The 12,176-nt window shown below is 34.4% G+C and overlaps 1 protein-coding gene across 7 annotated transcripts in view; it reads left to right on the forward strand.

Moving 5' to 3' along the window:
* Positions 1-12,176, forward strand: part of CEP128 (centrosomal protein 128) — a 445,924-nt gene that overhangs the window by 95,720 nt on the left and 338,028 nt on the right. For all 7 annotated transcript variants that reach the window (XM_050798934.1, XM_050798932.1, XM_050798937.1 and 4 more), the window contains 3 exons: positions 4,082-4,168; positions 6,918-6,992; positions 8,858-8,990. In XM_050798934.1, the coding sequence (XP_050654891.1) occupies positions 4,082-4,168; positions 6,918-6,992; positions 8,858-8,990 (295 nt within the window). The remainder of the gene's footprint in view (positions 1-4,081; positions 4,169-6,917; positions 6,993-8,857; positions 8,991-12,176) is intronic.

The following is a 12,176-nucleotide window of genomic DNA, read 5'->3' on the forward strand; positions in this document are numbered from 1 at the left end:
CCAAGATAATTCCTATAAGAGCCCTTGTGTATTTTTGGGATTCTTGAAATAATAAACATCTTATTAGAAGAGAGAAAAAAAAATCTAAGCCATTCTTAAAATAAAACCTTGAGCTTTATGTTTAAATACCACAGGTATCTTTAAGGAATGTTATTAAGGATTACTATTACTATCAGAAATAGTATTTAACTTATGATCGATCCTACTTAACTACATGATATTGGATATTACCCTTTGAACAAGAGGAATTGTTGTGTTTTGTGACTTATGTGCTTACCATTTCCATCTGGAAAATACACACAGTTCAATTCATACCAAGATTTTTGAATTTCTTCCTTACTTTGATATCCCTTAAGTTTGTGTGGTATCATAATAGTTTCAGTATTGAATTCCTTTTGGACTTCTATCAAGCATTTCTACTTTTCACCTACCAAAGTGTGTGGTGTGTGTGGTTTGTTTTATTTTTTATTTTTTTAGTTGTAGTTGTTGTAGAATTTCCTTTCCTTGGTCATGGCTGAAAAATAAATTTCTTTGAACAATTTAAGTAATATCCACTTAGCTATTTTTAAATTAGATATTGGTTCAGGGATTTAGAATATGAATGCATTGTTTTTTTTTTTTTTTTTTTTTTTGCCTTGAAAAGAAACTTAATTTTTTTTGTTTTGGTTTTTGTTGGCACAGATAATCCCCAACTGGATGAACTTAAAGGCTAAAATTTTCCATTACTTTAGCTAGTTCTCATGGGGGAGGAATCTCTAACTTGATTTGGGAAAAACATAATTTAGAAATTCAAAGAACATGACAAAAAAAGTATGTGTTAATATAAATGAGTAGTACATGTTCTGAGCAATAAAATCCTGCTGTATTATGCATATAGAGTCCTTTTAAATATATGTATTATTTTATTAATGTTTGATGCCTTTGGACCTGTGTTTCGGCAAAGTCCAAAAAGAATTTTTGAGATAAACATCAGATTTCCATCTTAAAAAAAATTTTAATTAAATAAAGTTTCCATGATAGTGTTTTATACATACTCAGTACTAGAGTTAATGGAGTTTTTGCTCGATTGAAAGTGTCCTTAACGCTACCTTAAAATTTTAATATACATAAATATAAACAACATATAACTTCAGTTTATAGCTCATGTGGTCTAATTTGGATTGGAATCACATTATATTCTGTTAAGCTTAAAATATTTGTCCACTGGCTTTTATTTTCTACCCATGTGAAGAGTTTAATTACAAAATATAGTAAGAACAATGATTTTCTAGTGTTTAGTGATATAACTTCTTCATTTTTTATTGTTACTGGAAAAAAATCTGATTTGATAATTTGTACCTTCAAGTAAATGATGTTGACTGTTTAATATGAGCACATACTTGTTTTTCTGTAGTGTTGTTAGTTTACCAGTAAATGATCTACAAGTTCTTGCCCTTGTGACCAAAGGCGTGCAATTGTAGCACTGCTGAGTGATTAGGATAAGTTGGGATAGGTTATGTTTATAATTTTTCTCCGGAAATTTCATTGGCCTGTGTGGGAATTAACATGTGATTTTTATTTCATTCCCATGCCATCATTCTTAACCAAGCTTGCTGGTCCATTTAAAGCAGACAAAGGGCCTTTAATTCCCTATTTGTTCTACATCTTGGAGTGTGTTGTCTGTTAGAGCCTCTTGATAAACATGCTTGTTGTCAATGTGGTAGAGATTTTTATGGTTAAGTGAGAGGTCTACAAACATTTTTCTTTTCCCCTTTTTACTACTCTCTGAAAGGAAAAGCTACATTTTTTTTTAAACTATATATAACTATGAGAGTTTAGAATCGCCTACTTCTAAGGAAATGCAGTAGTACAATACACGATATGACACACTTAAGGGAAAGAAGAAAAATTGTTGTTATTAAAGATTTAAATGTGCCCCGGGGATCCTCTATTAAGGCTCAGTGTTGTTGCTGTGATCTTGAACATGTAAAAGACAATCTAAATCCTGGAGCAGGGCACATGATAGCTTTTAGCTAAACTGCTCTTAGGAAACAAACAAGCTTTCAAGAACAAAATAACGTAATTATTGAAATTCATTGACATGTGAATTTTTTTTCTTCTTTTATAACTGCTTTTACTGGGTCAGTTTTAATATAATTCTAAGTTGCTTGTTTTAAGTCAAATGGAAAAGAAATCCAGTGCAGGCTTACACCCTTAAAAAAAGGTAGTAAATTAGTTAACGTTTATTATTAAGGTTTAAAGAAATGGCTTGTAATTTTGATTTGGTTAATTTAAAAATGTCTCTCTTTGAGTATTGTTTGTGTTTTCAGTGTTTACAGGTGCATCAACATATATTTAATGGGCCTTAAGTGTTAGCTTTTCCTTGTCTTTCGTTTTAAACTAAATAATGTAGAAAAACCGATTCAGTATTCTAGGCTAGAGTATTGCATTTGTGTTTACTTGTTTACTGACTCATGGTATATAGAAAGCAGAGCTAGTGTTCAAACTTAATGGCATTTCTAGATGATATAGTGGAAATGTAGTAATTTGCTTTGGATTGTTCCTTAGTATCTCACTTTTGCTCCTTATTGAAAACAATAGAATTTAAGTTATCATTCACAAAAATTTTTTAAAACTTATATATACTTAGAATAAAAGGAGAAATTGAAAAAAGGAGACTATTAAATACAGTTTTAGGCAGCAAGTAGAGCTATAATAGAAAAGTACATTATTTTGGAAAATCAATATGATAAATAACTTATTAGATGTTGTAAGGGGAAAGCAAGGAAGAAAGGAGTAGCACAATATTATTTTAGCAAATTTCTAAGTATCCAAGAGAATTAGAGTTTCTTTTATTCAACCAACTTAAATATAGAAGTTTTGACTTTTTTTATTTAATTTTTTTTGAGGATCTCACTCTGTTACCCAGTCTATTATTGTTACCAATAATAATAGTTGCATTTTATTGCACATTTGCTGGGAGCCAGACATTGCTTTATGTGCTCTACAGATTTCAAACCATTGAGTTTTCATCATTACCCTTTAAGTTTTGTATTATTATATCAATATGAAGAAGCAGTATACTCAGTTGTTAAGAGGCAGGCAGCCATAATCTGTGTCCTGTCTCTGTCACTAAGTAGGTGAGTGACGTTAGGCAAATGATTCAACTCCTTGTGCTCCAGTTTCCCCTTTAATAAAATGGGCTGGGAATAATAATAATTCATAGAATCATCATGAGGAGTAAATGTATATTTTGAATATATGTAATATATTTATTTATTATATGTAAGGAGAAGAAGAATGCCTGGACATACTAAACACTGTAAAAGTGTGATAATATTGTTATTCTCAAATCAAAATTATTTTTCATTTTGTTGATGCTTCTCTGCCTCATTACTCAATTTCTATTTGAGAGTAGGAATTATGGCAGAGGGAGCTGAAATTGATTGAGTATACTTGCATCAAAGCACTTTTTAACATATTTTGCTGTTTGCCTAAAAATTGGTTTTCTGTTGATCTTGTTGGAAAAGCTTCTGGCAACTTGGCTTTTCACAAGTCGTATGGACTTTACACATACCCCTTGCTAAGTCTAAACACTAAAATTGTTAAAAATATTTTTTAAGCGAATGGAATGCATTTCAGATATTATGAAAGACAGTTCCAAGTATAATTTTCCCCTTTAAGTTTAATTTTGTTTTAACGTAGAAACAAACCAAACACTTTTATAGTTAACTTTTGAAATGTGTATTTTCTTAAAGTTCTTTTTCCTCATTTTATTAAAGAGGGGAAACTGTAGAAAAGAATATTTGTTTCCATTAGCTATCTAGGCCCTCTAAATAATGTAATAAAATTCCCAAAGATGGGGAAAAAAAGGAAATTAAGTGAATATTAATTAGGATGATCAGGAATTGCTTATTGTTTATATTTTGTTCCCACTGAAGTGTTCTTAGGGTTACAGTGAATGAGCAGGTTGTAATTTATTGATTTTGTGTAACTTATATCCATGTCTTCCTCAGCCCTAATACATAATAAATTCTAGTAGTGACTTTCAGTTTTGTACATATTTTGGAATAATTTTTTTTTCCCACCTCTTTCATTCTAGGCACTAAAGAAACAAGAAGCTAAAGCAGATGAGCATGAGGGGGCAATAAAAAATAAGCTAATACAAACTGAAACTGAGAAGAATCAAGTAAGATTTTAAAAGTTATCTTTCAAAGAATAAAGTGGTTTGGGGCCAGTGGTATTTGTTGAGTGCCTTGAAAAGTGTCCCCCGGATCCTTTAGAACACTGTGAATTCTTTATCTTTCTATGTGGAGTCAATTGGTTCAACAGCTCTTCTGCTTGCTAGGACTTACTCTTGGAAACAGAGAAGCAAGTTGTTTGCTACCTTGTCATCTATGACCACTCTGCCTTCTGAGAGGTGAATTAAACTTTACCTTTTCTTGTTGGAAACATTTAAAGAACTTGACTTTGTTGCAGGGTTAGAAAAGACCTGTCATTTGGAGACTGAATATTTTGGTTATATTCATTTTCATTATAGTGGACAGATACAGTAAGCAGCCCAGTTCTGAAAGCATTCTCTATTTCTATTCAATTAAATTAAATATCAACGACCTTTGACCTATGTTCATGTTTATGAACTGGGTGTTCATGTCTATGAGCACGTAGAGCTTAGCACTTTAGAGTTAGAAAGGAATTCAGAGGCCAAACAACTCTTCCTTAATTTGTGAATAAGTAGATTTAAGGATGAGCTCAAAGTAATGGAAGATGAAGTGAAAATTTGCCCTGTTCTTTACTCCATATTGCTTTTTTCTACCTACCATTGCCTCTTTTATTTTATTTCACCAATTCATGTAAAGGCAGCTTCCCTGCTGCTTTCAGGGTAAGCGAAGTATGTTAGGTCATCAAATTTGCCCTTTGGGAGTTGTGATGTTGAAATTACACAGGGATTATGACCAATATGGGCTTTGGTTGATTTCAAAGTCATTTTGCTTCAATTATGATTTCTTCACTCTATTTCTCCATAGAGACTAAAGAATAGGTCAGACAGTATTTTATGTGGATTCTGTGATCCCCACATATACTTTACTTTTTTAAAAATATGACATTTGTTTTATGAGCCACATGTATAATTTTAAAAAAATTATATACTGAGATTTAAAGATATATTTTGAAATAATTATAGATTTATAGGATATTGTAAAACAAGATGCACAGAGAGGTCCCATGCACCCAGTTTCCCTCAGTGGTAACATTTTGCATAATTGCCATTCAATATCAAAACCAGGAAGTTGTTGGTGCAATCTACTTAGTTTATACAGATTTCACCAGCTTTATATATACTCATTTGTGTTTTGTGTGTTTGTGTGTGTGTGTGTGTGTGGGTGTGTGTGAAGTTCAATCCATTTTTATCTTGTATAGATTCTTGTTACCACTACCACCATCAGGATACAGAACTGTTCCATCACCACAAGACTCTCTCATGTTCTTTCATAAGCACGCCTACCACATGTGCAATTATTAAAGGATTAATATACAGATAGCAGTTGTTCAATTGAAATGATAATTTAGAATAAGTACTACAAATCTAAGCACTTACGAGCGTCTTAATATAAATGTGCGATTTTTATAAAACTACCTTAATGTTACAGAATGCAAATAAGTCTAGCACATATAAGGTCTAAATTTTTAAGAAACTTGTGTTCTATCCTATTACATATTTCAGCTTGAAATCATCTAGGCATGTTAGGAGTTTGTAGAATATTTAGTCACTTAACTGGTCACATTTTTTTTTTTTTTTTTTTTTGAGACGGAGTCTCGCTCTGTTGCCCAGGCTGGAGTGCAGTGGCGCGATCATGGCTCACTGCAAGCTCCGCCTCCTGGGTTCACGCCATTTTCCTGCCTCAGCCTCCTGAGTAGCTGGGACTACAGGCGCCCACCACCACGCCTGGCTAATTTTTTGTATTTTTAGTAGAGGTGGGTTTTCACCATGTTAGCCAGGATGGTCTCGATCTCCTGAACTGGTCACATTTTTTATTGATATTTATCTCATGGCAGTATCATTAAGGAAATTTTAAATGTCTCATTCTGAATTTAGACATTTAAAAATTTAAGGAATGTCTTATGAATATTAGAAATATTAGGAATGTAGGAAATCACCAATTAAATGAAACTTTTGAGTTATTGGGTCCCTGCCGTTTTTATTCTAATTTAGTTAATTTGACACTACATTTTCTAATTTAAAGAAAAAAATTGCCTTAGAATTTAGATTAAAGTGATTTAGAACTGGAAGGGATCTCAGAGACTGTTTAATATAAAATTTTTATTTTAGAGATGACAGAACGGAGGCCTAAGGAGAAGAGACTGGGACTGACTCACAGTTGAGATGAAACGTACTAGATCCTGACTTCCTGAGGCCTGGTCTAGTTCACTTCATGTTGTACGATTAACGTTTTTTTTTTTTTTTTTTTTTTTTGAGACGGAGTCTCGCTCTGTAGCCCGGGCTGGAGTGCTGTGGCCGATCTCAGCTCACTGCAAGCTCCGCCTCCCGGGTTCCCGCCATTCTCCTGCCTCAGCCTCCCGAGTAGCTGGGACTACAGGCGTCCGCCACCTCGCCCGGCTAGTTTTTTGTATTTTTTAGTAGAGACGGGGTTTCACCGTGTTAGCCAGGATGGTCTCGATATCCTGACCTCGTGATCCGCCCGTCTCGGCCTCCCAAAGTGCTGGGATTACAGGCTTGAGCCACCGCGCCCGGCCGATTAACGTTATTTTAATGGAAGTATTGATATATGTTCATAGTGAGAGATTTATTCTTTTATGTTAGCTGTAAATGTCTTCTGAAAACTTTTCCACTTTTCTCCTTTTAAACTGTGCCCGTAATAATTTAGTTATCTTCTATTCCATTGGACATTTTTATTTATCCTTTGTTGAAACTCTAGCTTGAACAGGAATTGGAGCTATCTCGAAAGTTATTGAATCAATCTGAAGGCAGCCGAGAAACACTTTTGCATCAGGTAAGTCTGTGCAAGTTATTATAATATACTTTTACATTAAATCAGGATTGAGTAGCTCTATTTAAATGTCTTTGTGAAAGGAAAAAAAAAAAACTAGGTCTAGAAAAAAATGTGTTCCTAAGGAATGTATATTAGCACACTAAGCAAAAGATAAAATTCTTTCAGGGAAATTCAGAGAAAGCTAGTACAAACATCAGCCAAAGTCCCCACTGTGTTGGTGTATCTTGCTGATTGCTGCTACAACTTACTACTTATCTCTCTTAGCATGAGCAGTGTAAAAGTAAGACTGAATGTATAAGATAAAATTTTCCCAGGAGCTTAATTTTATTCCAGGAGGCATTGGGAAGTAAAGGAAGAAGTAAACTACATAAAACAGACCTTTGCATGTTTATGTTACTTTGAATAACATTATTGTCTTTAATTCATGTTTTCAAGATACTGCTTGACCCTTTTAAACCAAAGATAAGGCTTATTTTATTTTATTTTTTTTGAGACGCAGTCTCACTCTGTTGCCAGGCTGGACTGCAGTGGCACAATCTCGGTTCACCACAACCTCCGCCTCCCGGGCTCAAGTGATTCTCCTGCCTCAGCCTCCCGGTAGCTGGGATTACAGGCATGCGCCACCACACCTGGCTAATGTTTTGGTTTTTTTTAGTAGAGACGGGATTTCACCATGTTGGTCAGGATGGTCTCCATCTCCTGACCTCGTGATCCCCTGCCTCGGCCTCCCAAAATGCTGGGATTATAGGTGTGAGCCATCACACCTGGCCGATAAGGCTTAATTATTAAGTATAACATTTTGCATTCCATCAGCCCATAATGGGAGTTTGGTGCTTCTGATGTTTAAAGTTCAGTAACTTTAAATAACCATCTTACATACATTGAATAAGGGCATATGGGTTTCTAACTGCCTCTCTGTCTGTGTGTAATACAAACTGCAATTACACTTCCTTCTGTTTTGAAGTGTGTGTTATATAACTCACCTTCAGAATATGCTAGGGGTAGGCAAAGATGTCAGGCATTATAGATGTTCAGAAGGAGTATTACATTTTGACAATTGGTGCTGAAAATACAAGATAGCACCTGTTTTACAAAATCTTTGAAAATATTCGCTGACTTTGTTCTGCAGCCAGTGGTCACATGGAATTAATTTTGGCAGAGTTCAAACTTTCCTTTTTAGAAGTTTATATTTGTATTTAATTCCATTCTGATTTGTTTGGAACTCTGACTTATAATCTCCAGTTTCAGTTATGGAAGCAAGATATTTCTTTGTTTAGGTTGTCATTGTGATTTTAGCTGAATCTTTTTGTCACTGTTAACTTGTTTAATGGTCATTTGGAAGTACCTGCTATGGGCTAGGTAATTTGGCAGTCTAAGGATAGAAAGATAAATCAGTTTCTGACTTCAAGGAGTTTAGAGTTTATTCAACAGCATCTATTACATATTTATTTTGAGCATTATTTTAATATCAAAATATGCTAAATCATGATCATTTATCTTGAATTTGACAACCAATAGACCATGTTCACATGAAAGCAAATGGGTGAAAATAGAAAAATATAAAAACGTATAATACTTAATTGAAGTTGATTTGGGTTAATAGTAATGGAGTAGACTGAGGACAAAATAAGTGATTAAAAAAAAATCCGATCACATTCTTTGCCACAATGGACACAGAGAAGGAAAAACCATGCATTTATTCTTTGTGGAATAAATGAGAGGAATGAGGAAATGGAGCAGGAAACCGTTCCACTATGCTTGGAAGGAGATTAACCTGGATTCAACTTGCGTTTACAATAGCCCATTTGAAGTAGGTCTTTTACTGATTGTGAAAACTGATGTTTGATTTTTGACGATGTGTTTAGGTAGAAGAACTGCGTGCACAACTTACGAAAGCAGAGGGTGATCGAAAGGGTTTACAGCATCAAGTGTCTCAGATTTCCAAGCAACAGTCAAACTATCAGGATGAACAAGGGGAGGACTGGAGATTTAGGAGAGGTAAAATGTAGATTTGTACCTAATAATGTGATAATTTGTGTGGGGGCTTTTTGGTCTTTCTTAGAAAATACTTTTCATCCTCAGAAATTGCGTTCCTTTGTGATGCTCATGTCATACTGTTTCTTGATCTATTAAAAAGTTTCTGATAAGTTGATAATAATTTAGCATCATCCCATTTTAATATCTTCCCTGCTTGGTTCAAACCCATTTGGGTTATTAGACCTGCTTAACCATGGATGGTTTTCACTTAGAAGGAGCCTGCAAAAGCAGTAGTTTTTCCAGCCTCCTATTCCCATGCCCAAATATATGTGCTTATGTGTATGTATGTACCAGTCTTTGTACTTACACTGTAAATGTTGCTCTGTCTTTCACATTCTCTTATCTCAGTTTTCAATATAGGAGAAATTAAAGTTAATACCCTATCTTTTTTGTGATCTGGAGTTGGTGACAAAAATTAATTACAACTCAGTCGTAGCCATGAGCTGTATCACTGGCTCTTAATGTGGATTAGGAACACTTTGTGTTTGAAAAATATTAGGATACCTTCTCAGTGGAGGTGTTAATTTAAATTATGGAATTTAATGACTGGATGTATGTTCAGGCTTAATACTGATAATATTGAGATTATATAATGGTTTCTATTAGGTGAGTTCACATTGCTCAGCTTCTATATTATTCCAATAATGAGGCTTCCTACTCAAATGCTCAAAATATTGGTGAAATTTTTTTAAGTGTTTGATGTAGTATTAAATTCAGGGAAGGTAAATATTGTCCCAGGCTTTCCAAATACATCTCCATATGTTGCCTAAGCTAGAATTTCCACATTGCCAGAAAATCATCAATGGATGACAAATTTTGGCAAACCTATTCTAATATACATATATATATATATATATATATATTTTTTTTTTTTTTTTGAAACAGAGTCTCGCTCTGTTGCCCAGACTGGAGTGCAGTGGTACAATCTCAGCTTACTGCAAGCTCTGCCTCACGGGTTCACGCCATTCTCCTGCCTCAGCCTCTTGAGTAGCTGGGACTACAGATTCCCACCACCACGCCCAGCTAATTTTTTTTTTTTTTTGTATTTTTAGTAGAGATGGGGTTTCATCGTGTTAGCCAGGATGGTCTCAATCTCCTGACCTCATGATCTGCCCACCTCAGCCTCCCAAAGTGCTGGGATTACAGGCGTGAGCTACCACGCCTGGCCTCTAATTAATATATTTTCTTAGTCTGTTTTGTGTTACACTAAAGGAATACCTGAGGCTGGATAATTTACAAAGAAAATAGCTTTATTTAGATCACAGTTCTGTAGGCTGTACCAGAAGCATGGCTCTAGCATCTGCTTGAATTCTGGGGAGGAGTTTTGTGCTGCATCAAAACAATGTAAAGGGGGTCAATTGGGGAGTGGGGATGTGTAAAGGGGGACCAAATTTAAGGGATGTCGTGGAGTTCTGAAAACTCACTCTTGTCTGAAATAATCAATTCCCTTGAGAACCAATCCAGCCTCAGGAGAGCAAGAACTCACTCACTACTACAATAAGGGCACCAAGCCATTCATGAGGGACCTGTCTCCATGACCCAAACACCTCCCACTAGGCCCCATCTCCTAACAGCCATAGTTGGGATAATATTTCACCACGAGGTTTGGTGAGGACAAATAAACTATATCCAAACCTTAGCATATTTTTATTTGTATGCCATTAAGTTTCATTAAGTTCCGTGTGATATAATGTAAGTATCATTTGACCCAGAATATCACTTATTTTTAAACAATCCTAAGCTGTTAGCTTCTTCATCAAATTTCATAAAGATGTACATGGGAATTGTTGGAAAAAAGACCAACACATTTGTTGTATGTTTTGATACCTCATAAAATGTAATTATTTTTGTTGTAAGTCTTTGAGGACTTAAAATATTGAGCTTTTCTTAGCTACTTATCAGGTACGAAAAAAATTTCGGAAGTTTTTTTGTATATGTGATAATGGACTTCTTCACCTTTTAACAACTGTAGAGTTTTTCATTCTTTACAGAATACTTATATTATTTAAAGACAGTTCTACAGTAGAAATCATACTTACCACATTTTCAGCTGGTATTTCTTCCTCTGCCCACTGCAAAATGGGTTCCACCTCTATTTGTAAAATTGACTTTGCATGGTTTGCTAGCAATCTCCTCTGTCAATTCCAAGGATATCATTTCATTACTTATTTTACTGTTACCTGCTTATTTCTTCTTCCTTCTTGAAAGTCTTCCTCTGACTTCCATGCTCCTTGCCTTTCCTAATTCTTCTGCCTTAGTTATTTACATTCTTTGTATTAGAATCTTTTTGCTGTGTTCACTGTGTCTTTTAAATGTTGATTTTGCCCACTATCCTATTCATGGCTTTTGTTACTTAGTATTTCTGCCTGGGAATTGATTAAAAATTATCACCTATAGGTGATAATTCCTAAATCTAGCTCTATTTGCTCTCCTAACCTTTGGCCCTCCAGATAGAGTTGCTCATTGGTTATCTCTGTATGCTGTTCCTCAGAATGCATGTTGATACACAGCTGAATTCATCGTCTCCTCAAAACATGTTTTTCCTTTCCTTTCTCAGTGTATGGCATCATCTTCTATCCAGACATCCAAGTCTAAAATACAAAGAACATAGAAATTATTTATTCTCTCCTCCATATAATTTGTTTCTACCTCATGCCTATTTATACATCCTGATATCTCTTGAATTTGCAACATTCTCTTTCTTATTCCCACTCCCCCAGCTTAAGCATGCTTGGGCCAGTATAGGACATGTAGCACTCTCTTGTCTTACCTATTCTGGCCTCTCTGAAATCTATTTTCTTTTCTACTACTAAAGGACACTATTATTATTTCTTATTTCTATATTAATGATTAAAAAAAGGACCTGAGAATAAGGAGGTTGAGTTACTTGCCCAAGATCACACATGAGGGAAGTAGCAGACTCCAATTTTTTTTCCCCAAACTTGAGATCTTAACTGCTATCCTATATTGACCAAACATTCTCTAAAATCGAGTGTTTGTAATGCTGTTTATATTTTATACTTTTTGTTTTAAATATTTTAACTTTGGGAAATGTTTCATTACGTATACTATATGTGTATTTTATAAATACATATATTTATAAAATAAACAAATACATTTACAAATAGATAAATATGTACATTTGCA

The sequence above is a fragment of the Macaca thibetana genome, chromosome 7 (genome assembly GCF_024542745.1).
Source record: "Macaca thibetana thibetana isolate TM-01 chromosome 7, ASM2454274v1, whole genome shotgun sequence".
NCBI lineage: Eukaryota > Metazoa > Chordata > Mammalia > Primates > Cercopithecidae > Macaca > Macaca thibetana.